Raw genomic sequence first — 20085 nt, 5'->3', positions numbered from 1 at the left:
ATTTGAACATCATGGAATGTTGTTCACGTGAGGCATCAAGCAAGAATGCTCGTCAAATATCTACACCCCATGTTGCCTTCTCAATCCAATAATATTTCTGTTGTTCACGTGAGGCATCCAGCAAGAATACTCGTCAAATATCTACACCCCATGTCACCTTCCAATTCCAATAATATTTCTCCTTCTGCAACTCCGATTATCAATGGATTTGCCACTTCCCACACAGCTACCCAACCAATATTATACATATCCAGAAGAGTAAATAATATTACAACCAATATTACAACCAACTAATCCATCATAAGTAGTTCTCACTCATTTTCAATGGAAATCTTCTAAATTTAAAAAGAAAATCAGAAATATACATGGGCATATACTGCAAGAACTTGTAACAAATTCACAAAACATCAAATTTTGGATGTTAAAAGCACAAGACAATTTTGTATAACAAAAGGATAGTTCTATAAAGAATAGGTTAGCATTCAATCTAATCAACAATCAATAGTGCACTCACCATAACTGTACTCTTCACTTAAAATAGTACCAAACGCCCTTAAAATTGCTCTAAAGCATCATATCATATGCTTTTCTTTGGCTCAAAAATACATGCATGGTGGCTTTATTTGGCTCAATAAATACATGAATAATTGGAACACACTTGAGTTTCTCTAGTATGTTTGCAATCTGCTAGAGGAAGTTTTACAGAATCCATCAACATTCTCCAGCTATCTTTTTGAGCTTATCTTGTTTCTCTTCAGAAACTGTAAACTAGCGCCAGGGTAAGCTTTACTTCTTTTGTGGCTCCGGCTCCACCAACAAACCATCTACAGGATACATTGATTTAGCACTATCCAAAAAAACCACCAAATTTCGCCACTTCTCATTCCTTATATTTATCAAGCATAGCTTCAATTTCATCAAGCTAGTATGCTTTCTATACCTTGAAATTGTGAAACAAAAAGTGTACATAACCACTACTAGAGAATACCTCACCATCTCAAAGCAGTCTCCTTACACCTCCTCACTAATGGTATTGTTACTCTTAATGATATTATATTTGCAAAGCGGGCACGTTGCATTTATATGAAGCCATTTGTCTATGCATGCACAATGAAAATGATGACTACATGGAAGCTCTCGGAGCTCTGCACCATCTTCATAGGCTGAGAGACAAATACAACATTCCTGCATAGACAAAAAGAATGTATTATATATTACGCTATATTTTATATTTATGCATAGGCATTGATATATCATATGTGAAAATAATGAGGTTCAGGGACTAAATGTAACAGCTTGTACCATTTAAAGTGGAATCTCACCTTGCTTATTGAGATTCAACAATGGTGATCTAGCCATTTCTTGTTTTATAACGTCTTAAATCATTGTGGAAAAAACAACAGAATAATCTTGAGTTTTTAAATTTTACTAATAGCACTAAGTTTACAAACACGTAAGGATATTCTAATACCCCCTACGCTTTGAAACATGACCAAAATATCCCTGTAGTACAAAAATTACTACTAATTAGGGGTATTCTCATAAGATTTGAAAACTTCGTGGGATTTTGGTAATTTGGCCCATTAACTTTAACCCGGACTACTTTTTTGAAATGTTGTAACTTTAATGCTAAGGAAATAGGCAAGCTATTACTCTAGTGACAATGAACTTGAGGCTACAAAAACTAGCAAGAATACGCATGAAAAGAGGAAACAAAGGGGAAAATGAAGTAAAAGAAACATAATAAAATCCATGGATGCAAGCAAAGAAACCAAAAACTAGGAAGTACAATATTTGACCATAGAAAACCCAGTGCATAGATTATCAATCTCTTCATGTGAGCAGTTATATACAATTTATGGATGTAAATAAGCAGATTGTATATTAATAATTCTCTGAGTAAATAGGACAAACATGTAGAATTTCTGAACTAGCAAAGTAACAATTATTCTCTTATGAATGCACTTTCATCTAATTTTCATGTGTCTATTTGGTTACATAGCTCATCCCACTCCTACTGTCTCCATGTTTTAACAGTCTCTGTTGCACGGATTCAGTTTCCAACCTGAAAAAATTTTATGCAACTTTGCATAAATACCCATATCGTGGAAGAAAGCTAACACAACAGAGAAGTGTCAGATCGCACCTACCCTTGTGCCCCTCTTTGCTTACCCTCTTAATGCTCCATTATTCTTCAAATAACTGTGTTTGTTTCATGGGAATTAGTATTTCTACACTTTGCCACTGTTTGGAATCAGCCATGCTTTCCAACAAATAATAAGCTAAAAAGCATTCTATATGTTCACTTAAACTGCCAGGAAGAAACCTTGGGCAGGATTTAGAAGCCCTTTCGGAGACGAACACATCGATGATATGAAAATCAAGATCAAATTGTACTTAGAAGGGCATAAACTTAAAATCACAAGAGTCAGTGCACCCACCGCATTCTCTGCAGTGAGGAGGCGCTCTTTAGTTTCTTCAGGAGATCCTACTGCAATCATTATTCCCTTAGAAGGGCTTGGCTTTTCTCCTACACCATTATCAAAACTTCCTGTTCGGCGAAACGTAAATTTTGAAAGAGCATTTATCTCTTCGTCAGACGCACCGTCCTGTAAGAAGTCAGACATTTAGGATGTTAAACATAACACTCCCATAAGTGATACATATTACTCACTAAATATGTTGCCCTAGCTTGCAAAGAAGAGAACACATTCAAATAGAGAACTCTAGTTAACTTTCTACACCCAACAAAGTCGCAACTCTCTACCAGTCTTCTGATGCAGTCAAACCATTATCCTCTTCTGCCATCAACTAGCATACGATGCTGTAACTTAAAAAGACAAGGAAATCAAATACAACAGCTTTCATTTCAGCGTGCAATCTTCTAGACATGCATCCATCCTTCCATAATCTTCTGCAGAAAAACAACTTACCTATACGTTCATGATCTTGCAGCTGCAAATTCAGATGCATTGGACTAAAACATTTATGTATAGGTTTTGCCTGCATACTAAAGAGTATGAATGTTCACATCCAAACTGTGATGAAGCCTCTTCATGAACCAATAGTCAAATCATAACCTCCTCAGTACTTGGATTGTCGCAGTTCATAAACAATTCTTCGAGCACCTACTGCATGTTCTAATTGCTGAAATTTAATGAATATTCAGTTTTCTAATGGTTATACGCTTCAGGATAAGTGGCAGAGAGAAAACCCTGGTCAGAAAATTTTGAAACTTTCAAAAATATGAATCTGGTAGATATTTCACTTCCATTTCATTCAGCATCCTATAAGTTTCATTTCATATGGAATGTGTCTTTTGCCACACCGTCATTGAAGAATGTATTGATGCACAAATATGATATTTATCGTCATGGAATCATAAAAGGAAGGTGTTGTGATGTTGGAGGGTGGCAGCTCCAGACCTGCAATCTCTTTCATCTTTATTATCTCCGTTCTACATTCTCTCTTCCTAGATTCTTCTCTCTCTAGAATCTACAACTCTTTAAATGCCTTCTCTCTCTTCACTTTTTCCAAGATATTCCCTCTTATTCCTAGTTTATTGTACCTGTTTGGTAGTACAAGAGTCACTTGACTACCACACAACCATTTCACCCATTTTCCCCAATTTTGTATAAATAGGCTATACCAGCCTCTTTTGTAAAGACTTTTACTTTTGTTGCTACTTAAAAACAAGCTCTACTCTTTGGCTGTGTCTCTACTCTTTGCAACCATTTTTTCTACTGCTGTCTAACAGCCTTCTCACAGCTTGGTTGTGTCTATTTTGTTCTAACAACTGTTCCACTGCGGCTATTAACAGCTTTTCTCACATGGTATCAAAGCAGTGAGGTCTCCATATCCTCAGCCTGATTTTTTGCCAAAGAGCACAAAACCTATCTTCTTTTATCCCTCCCTCCCAACCCTATAGAGGAGGTTCTCTTAGCAGCCACCCTTCCAAATCTGTCGAGGAGGTTCTTTTTTTTTCCCCCTCATCTGAGCCTCACCTAGCATCTAGGGAGAAGTAGAAAGACCCTGAGCATCTACTTACAGTTGCTGTAAATCGTCCAGTTGTAGCTCGAGGAGGATATCCATGGCCTCACATGCCACCATTGTTTCATCAACCATTCCCCAACTCCCCAAAGAATCCATCTTGGATTGGAACAATTACTTGGATTGGGAACTGCAAATAATGACCTTGCTACAGTACCGTCGTCTATGGAATGAAGTCAATGGTAGTGACAAGAAACCACCGGTAACTTCATCCTCTTCAACCAAATCAGTTGCTGGCTCATCTAACACTGAAATTAAAGCTTGGCTAGATAAGGATTCTCGTGCTCATGCTTTCCTCATGTTTAATATTAAACCAAGCATCGCTCGTCAATTTCAAGATACAGATGAAGAGACAGCCAATGAGCTATGGGCAGCCATCAAAAAGAGGTATCATCGAGCTAATCATGCTCAAATGATAGCTACTGAGAGCCAACTAGCAAATCTCAAGATTCATGACACTCCCAACATCATGGATCAAATAACGCAATTTGTTACTCTCCAAAAGGAACTAGTTTCTTTGGGAAGCAAGTCAACTTTGTGCATTGTCTAATGATAATTGCCTGAGTCATTCTCAGCCTTTTATGACACAATTTCTCTTCTTCCCAACACACCTGATCTGAATACATTTTTTGGCATGCTACAAGATAGGACAACAAGGAAGAAAAGTGCTCAAACTTCCAATGAGACGCTTCTACATGCAAAAAGTAAAGGCAAGTGGAAGCAAAATGGCAACTCCTACAACCCAATCCAAGACCACCAAACAACCTAGCCTACAAGGAGCTCACCTGTCATTATTGTGGCTACAAAGGTCACATTCAGCCCGACTATCCGAAAAAGAAAAGGGACAATGCCAATAAATCTTCTTCTACCGAAAGTCAACCTACACCAAAATCAAACTCGGTCCACTCAGCCAAAGAAACAGTTTTTCCTTGGCATTAAGGAACATTCTTCACATTTGACTAGAACAACTACCTCAACCATTGATGAGTGGTTAGTAGACAGTGGTGCCATTGCACACATGACTTATGACAAATCCATTTTGCATGATGTGAAGCCTAGCTCCTCCCAAATCTCAATAGGAAATGCCTCAAGCATTGAGGCTTCGTATATAGGTAATGTGTTTCTTAACACTTCTTCATATGACGAACGTGCCGTTCTTCAAGATGTGCTACATGTGCCTCGCTTATCTGCCAACCTACTTTCGGTCTACCGAATCACTAAGCAAGGTTATGGAGTATACTTTGATAATTCAGTTTTGGAATTCATTGACACCAGCAGCCTACAAATTGTAGCCAGTGGCACACAAGAAGGCGGTTTTTATCACCTGAAAAGTTTCCATAGCACCTTGGAAAAATCCAAATCTCATCTTCTTCAAGGCTCTCATGCCTTGGTGGCACAAGAAGATCCCATGTTGTGGCATGCTAGGTTCGGTCACCTCAACGACAATTCTCTACAAAAGCTCTCCTTTCACAGCTAGTTGAAGGTCTGCCTATTTTAAAAACTCCCAATACCCCATGTGTTGCTTTTCTTCATGGCAAGCAACATCGGGTGCCTTTCCCTCATGAAGCCACTCACCGTGCAACATCTATCTTGGAGTTTGTGCACATGGATCTTTCTGGTTCCATGAAAACCACTACTCTTGGTGGTGCATGCTACTTCATGCTTATAATTGATGATTTCTCCCGTAAGGTTTGGGTTTATTTTCTTGTAGAGAAATCTCAAGCCTTCACCAAATTTCAAGAATGGGTAGCTCTTGTTGAGAACGAGACATCAAACAACGTTCGAAAGATCAAGTCCAACAATGGTGGAGAGTTTATCTCCCAAGCTTTCCACCATTTCTGCTCTCAACGAGGCATTGCTCGCCAATTTTCTACACCCAATACTCCTCAACAAAATGGAGTTGTGTAAAGGAAGAACCGGACAGTCCAAGAGATGGCTCGTACAATGCTATCTCAATCTGATCTTCCTCTCTCATTTTGGGGTGAAACTATCAACACATCAGTCTACATCATCAACTGCTGCCCAACAAAAGAAGTTGTTGCAATGACCCCTACAAAAGCATTTACAGGTGTAAAGTCCTCAGTATCTCATGTTAAAGTCTTTGGTTGTGATGTTTATGTTCACATTTCAGATCATAAAAGGACTAAATTTGAGTTCAAAACCAAGAAATGCAAATTTCTTGGTTACAGCACACAATCTAGAGCCTACAGGTTATGGGATTCAGAATCAAAGTCCCTAGTCATCTCTAGAGATGTTCATTTTGTGGAGTCTAAGCTGGATGACTCTAGGCTTTCACCTGAGTTCATGGTTGAGATCCCAACTGCTCCACACTCTTCTATTTCAGACGAAGATGTCTCACCTTCAAGCCCCCCATCTCCTCGTACTCAACCTCTAACTTCGCCAACAATTCAAACCTCCCTCAACTCCACTCGTTTCCCCTCCCTCTACACACCAGCTTCCACCACTTCCCAAGTGGTTTCAAGCCACCATTCGTGATTCTCATCTCTCCGATGCTGAACTTCATGAGTATACATCTGGTTCTCCGACCAACATGAAAAGAACGCGTAGGTCACAACGGCCTCTTCATTCATGCAACTTTGCCTTATTGTGCACTGTTGTGCAATCACAAGAACCCACAACAGCAAAAGAGGCCCTTGTTCTTGCAAAGTGGAAAGCAACAATGGAAGTTGAACTTCATTCCATCGAGCGGAATCATACATGGGAGCTGGTCCCACGGCCTCAACATCAACAAGTCATTGGATTGAAATGGATTTTCAAGACCAAGTACCATGTTGATGGTACTTTGGATAAGCACAAGGCACGTTTAGTTGCAAAAGGCTACTCACAAGTCGAAGGAGTGGATTACGAGGAAACTTTTGCTCCAACAGCAAGGCATACCTCTATTCGATGTGCGCTTGCACTTGCTGCTCACAACAAATGGCCCATCTTTCAAATGGATGTCAAGTCAGCCTTCCTTAATGGTGACTTGAAAGAGGAGGTTTATGTTGAACAGCCTCCAGGTTTTGAGATTTCAAAGCAGAAAAACATGGTCTACAGGTTACACAAAGCCTTGTATGGCTTTAAGCAAGCTCCCAAAGCTTGGCATGACAGAATTAATACCTTCTTTCTCTCTCTTGGGTTTCAAAACTGTTATGCTGACAGCAATCTCTATGTTTTTTCCCAAGATAATTTGCTATGCTTGATCATATTATATGTTGATGACCCTCTAATTACAGGGTCCCTTGCTTCTAAAATCGAGGAGCTCCACGCTAACCTCAAAACAACCTTTGAAATGACTGATCTAGGACTTCTCCATTATTTCATAGGTATGCAGGTCTATCAATCACATGGCGGTATATTCCTCAACCAATATAGGTATCTCAGGAAGCTCCTTGAGACCTATAGCATGTCTCCTGTCCAATGGATCCAAACTCAAAGATATCTCGTGAAGACAATTCTCCCATATTTGAAGATATCACGAAATATAAAAGGTTAATTGGATCCCTTCTTCACTTAACTTATACCAGGCCTGATGTGTCCTATAGCGTGAGTATTCTCAGCCAATTCTCAAGTGCTCCAAGCCAAAGTCATTGGCAAACAGCTATTCGAGTTCTTAGGTATTTGGCCAACACAGTTGACTATGGTCTCTCTTTTAGGGGTGGCATTGAGCTTGTTGGCTATTCGGACGCTGATTGGGCAAGTGACATTGATTCTGGAAAGTCCACATTTGGTTATTGTTTTATGTAGATTCAAGCTTGATTTCTTGGAAATCGAAGAAGCAAAACTCAGTTTCTACTTCATCGACAAAAGCTGAATATCGCGCTTACTTGGATACTTGTTGTGAGTTGCTATGGTTAATGCAATTGTTTTCTCACATTGGTGTTTGCAAGACTCCTATTGCAGTTTTCACCAACAGCCAAAGTGCCCGTGGCTTGGCACATAGCTCAGCATTTCATGGTAGAACAAAACATATCGAAGTGCACTATCATTTTGGTGGCAACTCCAGACCTGCACTCTCTTCCATCTTTATTATCTCCGTTCTACATTCTCTCTCTTCCTAGATTCTTCTCTCTCTAGAATCTACAACTCTTTAAATGCCTTCTCTCTCTAGAATCTGCAAAACTTTAAATACCTCTTCTCTCTTCCACTTTTTCCCAGATATTCCCTCTTATTCCTAGTTTATTGTACCTATTTGGTAGTACAAGAGTCACTTAACTACCAAACAACCATTTCACCCACTTTCCCCAATTTTGTATAAATAGGCTATACAAGCCTCTTTTGTAAAGATTTTACCTTTTGTTGCTACTTAAAAACAAGCTCTACTCTTTGGCTGTGTCTCTACTCTTTGCAACCATTTTTTCTACTGCTGTCTAACAGCCTTCTCACAGCTTGGCTGTGTCTATTTTGTTCTAACAACTGTTCCGTTGCTGCTATTAACAGCTTTTCTCACATGTGAATAGGGATTGAGTCAAGATCTCCTGTAATCAAGCCATTACTCTTGCATTCTGTTAGATATGACCAAAGAGTACTATAGATTGAAAGCATTCTGAGCATATCAGAAAGATGTACGAGTAAACTGTATGTTGTAAGAGTAAAATCTCAGGTTGGCTAGAATCGTAGGAACCACACCTATGCTGCACACATGGAAAAGTGTGTAGCATGGGTGCAAACCATTGACAATGTGAGAGCAGAGAAGGTTCCAGATGCATGATGAAGAGATGTGAACAAAGGCATAGATTGCCTTGTCTGTCTACTTACTCATGTCTTCATAAGAACACACAAAAATGGTATAGATGCATTATATTGTGGCAGAATGCAAACCATTGACAATGTGAGAGCAGAGAATGTTTCAGATGCATAATGAAGAGATGCAAACAACGGTATAGATAACCTTGTCTGTCTGCTTACTCATGTCTTCATAAGAACACACACAATAGGTTCAGCGTGCCTGAGGTAACATACCTAGAGTAGCATTGTTTTTCAGCTATTTATATTATTCATGGAACCATGGACCTGAATCAAATTTTGTTGAGAAACATTACATAAGACAATTTAGCCATTATACTCATTTATGTAACTTTTTCTCACAAGCAATGGAGAGGCAATACAGAGCCACGAGGATGTAACCATTTCTTCCTGTGCTTCGTAGCTTTTTCAGCCATTAGTACGCATTTATGTAGCTTTTTATCACACAAGAAGCATTGGAGAGGCAATAACAGGAAATCAAGGAGGGAATAATATAGAAACTCGTGTCAATGCTAGAAGAAAACCAGAGCATGTCTGAATCAGAAGAGCATTCACACGTGAGGATATGTGAAGGTTGGCAATGCACAAATATACTGCACCAGAGGAGAAAAAATCATGTTTACATCACAAAAACAGAAGAAATCAGAATAGATAAAAACGCTCTCCCAAGGTTTCCCGAAACAAACAAAACACTTGTTTCCTAACATTTCCGAGGGTCAGACTCCCGTGCACTTTTGTCAAAGTTATTTCTCAGTTTTATTCTACGAAATAGGCTTTTCCAATGGTCTGTTCTTTGTAAGAAATTGGCACACAAAATAGACTCCTATTTCTTGCATCTTTTCAACTTCCGGAGATTTGAAAATCTACAATAATCGAATAATTTCTGGAATTTCACTTAAATGATTGGAATCTCCCTATTTCTCTCAAATTTCAGCATATTTTGGATACCACACTAGCTTTAAATTGAGAAATTGTCTTAATTCTCTTTAAATTTCGAGCTGTATGAAGATATTTTTGCTATAGAACTATCAAAAAATAAATGCAGCATTTCACAGTTTTGAAACAATTTTCCTGTTCCCATCATTTCCGTTTCACTCATTTACTTCACAGATAGGCAACCATAGGCTATCACCTTTGTGTATATCAGTAAATCAAGCCCCAGAAAGACCGTTAACTAAAGAAAATATTGAAGTTTAAAGGTAAGTATGCAGTCATGCATTGCTTGGAGAGAGTCATGAAACAGACAGAATCATTAAGTGACACAACTAAAGAAACTAGCCAATCGGAACCCAACGTAAAAGGTCAGTTTACAGAGGTGTAGAATAACCAAATAATTCTACAGATCAAAGAAATGTCACATGTATAAATGTTGTATTCATGTTTAGGACAGTTTGGAGTAACCAGAAAAATTGGTTTCTTTTTGTTTCATTTGGCACTCTGAGGTGGAATGTAGTGGATATAGATGTATCCATTTTGTGCACAGGTCAAACTCCCTCCCCTTCTCTCGCTCATGTGGCCATTAACATCAGCACGCTGTATATTTCTATCATGAGATTGATGATAAAAGAATAGCATATTATACAGTCTGATGTCTCTTATAAAAAATTGAGAAAAGGCAACGCATAAAAAAATATTGTATAGCCTAACTATTAAAAAAGGTGTTATGACCTTCTTACATTATTCTCTTATAATAACAAACAAAAAAAGAGGTTGGCAATCAACCAAACAGCATACCTGATCAGCCACTGCATACAATATGGCTATGATACACGGTAAGCAGCAACAAACAGCTATTCCAATAACACATGCTAGAGCAACACAAAACACGACAAAGAGCACATCAAAGGCCAAGAATACGACGGACAACCTGCAAAACATTATCAAATAAACATATTTATATTCTCCATAGTAACAAAAAACTCGACCCAAAATGATATTAGTGCATTGTACCAATATAGTTTTGGAGCTTCTTGTATCAGAACTTGACCGCCTGCCGTTATCCAATAGAACCCAACAATCCACCAAATAAATGAGAACATGGTGTTCATAGACTCTAAGCGTTTGGCAAAGCTGAAAAGCATGCAAACATTTAAGATTTAAAACTATAGTTACAAAACCAAAAGCAACCCAACAGCCTTTTGCACAATACATTGCAGTGAATACTAAATTGGCTTACGATGGTTAGCTTCATACATACTTGCAACGAAACTAAATTTGCATTTATGCAGTTAAAGGGTTAAATTTTCTAATTCATGGATCACATCTTTCCACATATGAATCAGGAAAGGGAAGTTTCTTAAAATCATGAAGGGTAGAATACATTAGATGCATACATAATACGAAGTCGCACATCTTAATACTGTCACTCGCTTTCCTATGAGATAACCTCAAATAGAATATATGAGGCAAAGTAAATATTATTTCTCTTCATTCATCAAAATACTGTAGTCAAAGTCCAACTTTCCAAATGTTTTAAGAAAAAAAAACATGAAATATAAATACCATGATAGGAAGGAACAGAAAAGGGAGCTGGATGGCAATCCCAAAATAAATCTGATATGAGAAAAGATAATCTGCATGGTCGTGGATATCAAAAATGTCCCCCCTTGCGGACAAGGGGAGACAAGAATAGACGTATGGAGATAGTACATAATCTTTGGTTTCCATTTTCCTACCTCTAAATATGATACACCAGTAAAAATGTAAGGCAATTCTCCAGACTATATATATATATATATATATATATACATATACTTCAAATATAGATGTAAAAATGAAATTCAATGCAGGTATCTAGACGCATGATCTAAGCAAGTAAAACAGAGATCTCTAAAAGTACTTGTAAGTTTATAAACATCCAATGATGCACTGGCAAATTGTTACAATTTCCTACAACTAAGGGGATTAAATGAGATGGTATAATGGAGAAACAAACCTGGTGTTAGCACCCCCTGTTTCATCTGCAGGTGAATTGTCTCCAAGAGATTCTCCATTAGATCGGAGAGTCCTATAAGGACCCTGAACAGCAATAGTTCTATTAAGTTGTTGCTGTTGTGTTGGTGATTGTTGTTGATGATGGTATCTCTGATATTGTCTATATCTCCTTCGAAACTCCGAGGAAACACAGATCGTATGAACAATGCATTGAAGACAATAACCACAGATCCATCTCCGGAGAGGAGTATTAGGCTTTTCATTGATACTAATACAAAGAACAATAAGAGAAACCATGACGAAAGCAAGGTTCCATATGAGGTCAAGAATGACAACAGGTTTAGAGTAGGCCCAATCACTCTGTCTTTCTTCAAGTTGCTCTGCTGCGGTCTCTCTTACCATCATCGACGGTTCTCTCATCATTCTTCTTCCACTGGCTCGGCGCAAGAACCGGGCGGCGCCTGATAGCCCATTAACCCTAACGTTGTTTCTGTCTAAACTAGGATTAGGGATGTTTCTGTCTAAACTAGGGGGGGTGTTCTCTGCGAGCAGAGGTGAAGAAGAATCCACAGCGGCGCCATTTGGTGGTGACGAGGAGGAGCACGAAGATCTCTGGTCTTCCATTCTCACCAGACAGAAGAAACGAAGAAGGACCTGTGCCTGCGCGCAGATCTATCTATCTATCTATCTGTGCTTTACGTTGCCTTCACTCCTCGTGTCTGATCAATACTCAGACAGACATACATACATCTCTCTCTCTCTCTCTCTGCTCTCTGCTCTCTGCTGCTGCTGCTCTCTCTCTCTCTCTCTCTCTCTCTCTCTCTCTCTCTCTCTCTCTCTCTCTCTCTCTCTCTCTCTGCGTGTGTCTGTGTCTGTTCCTCCTCCACTTCTTTGGAGACTTTTGGCTCCGCCGAAAATAAGTCAAATATACATATACATGCCATACATACATAGAGAGAGAGAGAGAGAGAGAGAGAGAGAGAGAGAGATAGATGTATGTATGTATGTATGTATGCATGATGTGTGTATGTACATACATACATACATATATCAGTATATATGTATTTATCTTCAGTGCCGGTGCCGCCGTCTTGCGTTCCTCTGGTCTCTCTCTCTCAATGTACGTATGTGTCAATCAATGCACCACCTGTGTTGTGTTGTGTTGTGTTGTGTTGTGTTGTGTTGTGTTGGTGTTGTGTGCATGTCTTTGATGGGGTGGGCATGATGTTGCCCTCGGAGTTCTTCTTCTTCTTCTACCGAGCTAGCATGTGTCCTTTTGCATATGCACTTCTTTGAATAATACATTCTCTTCAACCGTTTGGCTCTGGCTATCTCATCATCCAGGCTCCCTCTCCTTTGATCATCCAACATATATAACAAGGCTTGGAGTTCTTTTTCTATAATAGTTCGGCCGTGGACATGTTAAATTGTAGTCATGTATGGTGTTCTACTTATGCACGAGTTGGGTTATAACAAGCCTTGGAGGATTTCCTCTACCATATGTCATTGGGTAAACTTTTGGTTTTCTACTTAAAGTCATCACGTAAACCATCCATCTTGCATACAACTTATATGGTAACTTTGACTTCTTTGTTGAAGCCACCTTGTGATGCTAATAGGCTTGGAATTCTTCTACGTGTGTAGGTTATTGCGTATATCTTGAGTCTTTTGTTTAGGTCATAAACAGGGTCATTTTAGTTCTTCTATATGGGTACTTTAAGCCTTGAGAGTTGGCATCTGTTTATGTATATGTCATGTCATAACACGAGACTTTTATTACACAAACACATTCTTTGTGTACCTTCTATCAAAATAATGTAAACCCAACAAATGAATATGTGAAATGCACATATCTATGAGGAATTATCTTGTTGGCTAGATCAATGTGAAAAAAACCATATAAATATTGATTTAGACTTGTAACACAAAGAAAATGGGTTGTAAAGAGAAGTCAATTAAATTAACTAAGCAATATTAGTTTAGATTAGGTGATTTCTTTTTCAAATGCGTCAAGTTTATCCACTTTGTCATAAGAAACTACCTATTGCATAGTCCTACACTCATAATTTAGATTTAGCCCCATGATAGCCCTCGCTTATATGATGAATTTGTGTGATTCAAATTTTTTTAGATATATTTTATCACTAATGTGAAGTAAATTTATCGGTTTTCTAAAAAAAGTGAGGGTTTTCTTCATGCCTTACATCTCATTGGTGCCTTCAAAACAATCTTCATTTTTTATTAGATTTTGTCATTCGGAAAAGAGTGATTTTGAGATACAAAATTTGGTACACTCTTTAACCCTAAGTTTATATTGAGGGAGATCATGCATGGCCCATGGGACCATTAATTAATAAATGAAGAAGGATCTAATCAATCAATATACACGAAAGATATGAGCTTACGAAAATTTGCAAGCTTTTAATTTTAAATGTTGAAAGATAAAAAAGAAGCTAATATAATGTTTCAACTAAGAAAAATAGCTACATCACCAAATGGCACTGCCTACAATGGGCCTAAATATGTTATTAATATACATATAGTGTTGAAACTAGAATAAAGATGTCGAAAGAGACAATCTAACATCATGTGAAAGGGTGAAAAATGAGGAGCTAATGAATGCACCATGATTCATGAAGTCATAAGAGATGAATGAGCATTAATAAAGGCTTTTTTAACCTAATAGGCGACAATGATAACTTTATGCACTATCAATCTTGAAACACTAATATTCTTTTCTATTTCCAATTTTCCTTTTGCCTAATAATACTTTGAGAATGATCATCTTTTAGTACCTTGTTATCAACTTACAATTCTACTCTATATCTAGCATGTTTCTCTTCTTTGTTTTCTTCATGTATCATCACTTTGTCAACTTAATAAACGACCTTACAAGAGAATGTGTCAAGAGTGCAACTGCTTTTAATCATTGAAATTGCATCCTTATTCTACATTTCTTAATAAAAGGCCTAATCCGATAATGGGTCAAGAGTGCAATTGCTTTTAATTGTTATTATTGCTCAATATTCCACTTTTTGGAAAGTTGGCTTTTAATGTTGATGTTACATGCAAATTTCCATCTCATGACAATGATGATATGAATTATTAGATCATACTTTTTGCATTTCTTCCAAACATGTAATCAGCTTGAAAGACAATTTGTCATGTGATGTTGTTTTAGAAATTTTGTTGTTCTACAAATAGTGTAAGTTTGATGGACAATGCTCCATTTGTTAGTGGACTTACCTTGCCTATCATGAAACAAATAAAAATATACTATTGGATATATATTTAATTTTCCATTTTAAGCACAAAAATAATCATGTTATTCAAAGGAATGTCAAATATTACAATGTTTTATTCCATCGTATTTTAGATGAGTTGGCCTCAAAACCCTTTATAAATATGTTTCTTAGAAAGTTGGGTGTTTCAGTGTGAGTTGTTGGTTTAGATCGTGGGATCAATCATACGAACTAATTGTAGGGCATGATCGTGGGCTAGCATGTCTTATCTTGTTCCCTTCAGTTGCTTTTATTCGCAAAGGGTTATGCGCATGGATGTGCATTTGCATTTGCACTTGCACATGCATGTGTATGTGTGCTCACCCTCCAAAACAAAAACAAAATGGGTGTATGACTTGGGGTTGATATTCCAAATGTTATGTGCATGGAACTCTTTATCCTCTTTAGAATGCTAGGAATTGACAGGAATATGTGGAATATTGTTCGGCCACAACTAAGTCTTAGGATCAACCACAGAAAGATGGAATAGGAAGAAATGCACGTATACACACAAACAATAGAGCAAGAGAGAGTACACAGGATGTTTACTTGGAAAACCCTAAATAGGAAAAACCACGGGAGCCCGCTAGCTCCAAACTATCCTTATGTAAAGATTACAGTAATAAGTCACAGAGGCGACGACCTCGTGCTCTCAATCTTCGCCAACAGGCGGTTACAACAAAGATTGTTCAAGGTCTCTCTCTCTCTCTCTCTCTCTGTTATGCTCTGTACAACAGTTACACCAATAACTCTAAATAGTGTTTGCCCTAGGTCATATCTATACTAATATGACTTTCAGGCTATTTACAAATATAGCCACAATGGGCTAACAGAAACATATTTATATCTATGTCCCTTCATCCGGTGAGAGGTTCTCACCGGGCCTGTGTCATCTGGTTCTCATGGGGTCTTCCTTGTTAGGTACTCATCATCCGGTTCTCACCGGGTCTTCCGTTGCCGGGTACTCATATCCCATCTGGAGGGACCGAAATCCTAACCGAAATGATATAAAATAGATTTGTATATAAATGATAGTAGAATATATATGAAAATTAGTAAAATCCATCATATTCAAAGTGATGATTATGCTCTTGCACTTGATATCTTCATATCCACGCCTACATGTGTACACATGAGACACCTATAATCGGTTGGTCAAACATTTTATTTGTATAGCTAATTGTTGTACATGCAACGACTATATAATCATGGCATTGATACTTAATATGAAAATCATACAAAGTTGGCTTAAGCGTCCCCTAGAATATATCTTGTTATGTTTGAAGCCTACATGCATGGTTACATGATATTGAAAAGTCCATAATCCCCAATGTCCCAACCCTTTGAGAAATTGTTTGTATTATAGAATAACTTGAGGCCCTAAGCTATTTTAGAATACAAACATGTGTATATACATTATTACACAATATCGACTAGTCCAAATACTTATTCTCAATTTGTGTCCATGACAATCAATTGGCAAGATGATCATTAACAAACCCAAGACAACTTTGACTTCTTTTGTGAAACCATACTTGTGTCCGGATACTTAAGAACTGTTGAGGGGAAGGATGGGGATGCAAGATATTATTGTGGCCACATTCGAATGAATTTCTATATTTTATTGTATTGTTCAATGATGGTTGTACCTATGAATTGTTACAAAAGACATCATCACATGTTCATTATCGATGTGAATTGTGTTGGTGAATTTGAGAGAAGGGTGTGAAAGATGCAAGTAGGATTGTAGGACCACCAAAGTCTTCAACCAAAGAAGATGGATTTGGTCATATTGCTAATGAAGGTTTCTAGAAATTGAATGACTTAATTCTCACTCTTGTGCTTAAGAGTAGAATGTGTTCTACTTTTTTATGTGTGTATGCATAGATGTGTATGTGTATACATATGGATTTAGCGATTCAACACTAGTCTCGAGCTCTCCAAGTAAGCTCTCTCTTGGATCACTTTATCTTAATACATATTTCCTTTCATAGTTACTCTCTCTCACACACTCTACCTACCGCAATCTCGTCTATGTCTATCATCCATCACTCTTTCTCTCGCTCTTTCTCTTACTACCTTGTCTCAATTTTGACATGAAGAGGCCAAAGGCCTTTATTACATATCACGTTTACATTGCCATTGTCTTATATCGTCAATTAGGATTCGTCTATGTGTACATATGTGGTCACATCTATAATTTTGTTATTTATGCCACATGTCATATCATATAAGCTACATTCAATGATTCCGTTACATTCAATGTCAAATGATGTCTTTTTTGGACATTTAATATCCAATTGGTTGTGTACATGTCTTGGTTGTGTACAACATCCAATATCTTGTAGCTTGCTAATTTGTTACAGGATCGCCATGATACCATCATTGCAAAAAGAGCTCAATATGTAGTAACATGTGACATGCTACATTGGTCTTCTTAGGGATAGATGGCCAGTCCATTATTGTGTTATGTCTTCATGACTAGGTTTGGGGTTGGGTAATGTAAAAATGTAGTTTTCTAATTGCCACGATGCAAATAAAAAATACTACGGATTGAAGACATATATGTGTTATATTTGTAAAAACATATATGTTTGTAGTTCTTATGAATATGACACGTGGTATAAATAACAAATGTATAGATGGGATCACGCCGATGGGACAAGGTGAGAAAAGAGACAAGGAGCCAAGCAAAAAAAGCAAAATAAAGGGAGTTAGGCAGGAACCGAATGCAGCGTTACTATAACGTCGAGTATTTAATGAGGAACGATTGTAATGCGCCATGCTTCCTAGAAATAGGAAGCATGGAGGCCTATATAAATACCGAGTGATCAGAAGAGTGGGGGGGGTGTAAAGAATCAAGAGATGGATTCTTATGAAGCGGAAGAGATGTGAGTTATGTGTGTGTGTAAGAGAGAGAGAGAGAGAGAGAGAGAGAGAGTGAGTGAGTGAAACACAGAGAATACGCAAGGTAAAAGTATATTGACAAAGGAGAAAGACTCAACATTATACAAGGTGGGAGGAGGGTGCTTTATGTAGTCACCCTCTCTCTTCATTAACTACAAGCCTCATGGAGCATGGGGAATGTGAAAGCTCATAAGTTATGTGTCATAGAATATGATTCTATGACTCATACTAAATGCTAGAATACAAAGTGGTGACATAATGGTGACTCTTGACCGTTGGAGTGTCTCTTCACTCTCAAGGCGAGTTCACACACTAGACCAAGTTGAGCTTGATTCTCAACACGCCCCCTCAAGCTCAAGTCGGGTCGGTTTCAAATGGTATCCGAAATCCACTTCAACTCTCGTTCCGGAGTCCGCGTCGACTCGCGTTGGCTCGCTTTATGCGTAGTTGCGGAATCCGTGCTCCAACTTGCGTTGTGCGAAGTCTGTGCTTCGGCTTGTGTCTTTCTTCGCGACTTTGCGCGGTAGATCGGCTCTTCGCTGCTTCGTTGCGTGGTTGCGGAATCCACGCGTTATTGCGTAATGTCTTCAGTACTCCCCCTCAAGCTTGGCAAGTCAGGGATTGTCAATCCGAGATCGGTCATGAATTGCCATAGCTTGTCGACTCCTAAGGCTTTAGTGAAGATGTCGGCCGTTTGAAGATTGGTGCTAATGTGTTGTAGGTTGACATCGCCAGCCAGAACGCGCTCTCAAATGAAGTGATAGTGCACTTCGATGTGCTTTGTCCGCGCGTGGAACACCGGGTTCCGAGCCAGATAGATACTGCTCATGTTGTCGCAGTAAAGGGAAGTCGGATCCTTGATGGGTACGCCCAGATCCTTCAAAATCCTCTTGAGCCATACGGCTTCACACGCATCTACAAATGCGCCCCTGTATTCCGCCTCCGTACTCGAAAGAGCGACGATAGGCTGCTTCTTGCTACTCCAGGATATTGCTCTGTTGTCGAGGGAGAAAACAAATCCGGAGGTTGAACTTCTATCAGCTTTGTAGCCGGTCCAATCGGCGTCTGTGCACCCCTCGAATCGTATTGGCATCGTGGTCTTGTAGAGGATGTCGCAATCCATTGTGCCACTGACGTAACGTAGAACTCGCTTAGCGCAATCCAAGTGAGTATCACACGATGTTTGCATGAATTGGCTAAGGAGACCGACCGGATAACTGAGATCGGGTCGAGTGATCGTGAGGTAGATGAGACTCCCGATGAGTTGCCGATACTGAGTTGGCTCACACGGTTTGGTGCCAGAGTTCTCATCTAGTTTGAGATTACGATCGAGTGGGGTTGCCACGGATTTGCACTCAGCCATCCCGAACTTGTATAACAAGTTGAGGATGTAGTGTCGTTGAGAGATCATGATTCCGGCCGGAGTCCGAATTACCTCGATGCCGAGGAAGTAGTGGAGCTCCTTCATGTCCGTCATCTCGAACTTGTCGGAAAGGAGGGATTTGACCTTATTGATTTCGACGAGATGCTCACCTCCAATGACTAGGTCATCCACATATAAGATGATGACGATCGGACTTGCGGAATCGCTTCGTATGTAGAGGGAGTTGTCCGATTTTGACATACGGAAGCCGATTTGATGAAGATATTGCGTTATCTTCGAATGCCAAGCACGCGGTGCTTGCTTGAGGCCGTAGAGTGGCTTCTTGAGTCGGCAAACAACTTTCGGATGGGTGCTCGAGTTGAAGCCGGGTGGTTGGATCATGTACACCTCCTCTTCTAATTCGCCTTGTAGAAAGGCGTTCTTGACGTCCATTTGATGGAGGTGCCACCCTTTCGCCGCGACAATTGCAATTACGGTCAACACAGTCGTCATCTTTGCCACCGGGGCAAAGGTCTCTTCGTAGTCGACACCATGCGTCTGAGCATATCCTTTCGCTACGAGTCGAGCTTTGTAGCGATTTATGGAGCCATCGGCGTTATACTTCACCTTGTAGATCCATTTGCATCCGATCGCCTTTTTTTGTGGTGAGGTGGGAACAAGATCCCACCTCTCGTTCTTCCGTAGTGCCCGCATCTCCTCGTTCATTGCTTCGATCCATCGCAGGTCCTTCGCGGCTTCCGAAAAGGTTTCCGGCTCCCCTACTGTCGCTACCTTCATCATAAA

General features: G+C 39.1%; 1 protein-coding gene across 1 annotated transcript; it reads right to left on the bottom strand.

Moving 5' to 3' along the window:
• Window positions 1-510: 510 nt before the first annotated feature.
• On the bottom strand, window positions 511-12452 carry LOC147863207 (E3 ubiquitin-protein ligase At1g63170-like). Its single transcript, XM_087320728.1, has 5 exons — window positions 11732-12452; window positions 10747-10866; window positions 10531-10663; window positions 2442-2609; window positions 511-1185 (listed from the first exon to the last, which is right to left on the bottom strand). Exons 1-5 carry the CDS (start codon window positions 12352-12354, stop codon window positions 1012-1014), a joined length of 1218 nt encoding a protein of 405 aa, XP_087176854.1. The 5' UTR covers window positions 12355-12452; the 3' UTR covers window positions 511-1011.
• Window positions 12453-20085: the final 7633 nt, after the last annotated feature.

The sequence above is a fragment of the Azolla caroliniana genome, unplaced genomic scaffold (genome assembly GCF_043228905.1).
Source record: "Azolla caroliniana isolate FFs.n. ecotype wild unplaced genomic scaffold, voAzoCaro1.0.p SCAF_6, whole genome shotgun sequence".
Classification (NCBI taxonomy): Eukaryota; Viridiplantae; Streptophyta; class Polypodiopsida; order Salviniales; family Salviniaceae; genus Azolla; species Azolla caroliniana.
Note: the sequence above shows the minus strand (reverse complement) of the source record. Positions and strands in the feature narration are given on the sequence as shown.

What these genes read in the sequence shown, in the direction of transcription:
- LOC147863207 (XM_087320728.1), bottom strand. Translation starts at nt 12,354, where the DNA reads ATGGAAGACCAGAGATCTTCGTGCTCCTCCTCGTCACCACCAAATGGC. An exon ending in GAAGCTCCAAAACTATATTG is followed by an intron (nt 10,664 to 10,746) that starts GTACAATGCACT and finishes AATGTTTTGCAG; the next exon opens with GTTGTCCGTCGTATTCTTGG. An exon ending in TCCTCACTGCAGAGAATGCG is followed by an intron (nt 1,186 to 2,441) that starts GTGGGTGCACTG and finishes TTGTCTATGCAG; the next exon opens with GAATGTTGTATTTGTCTCTC.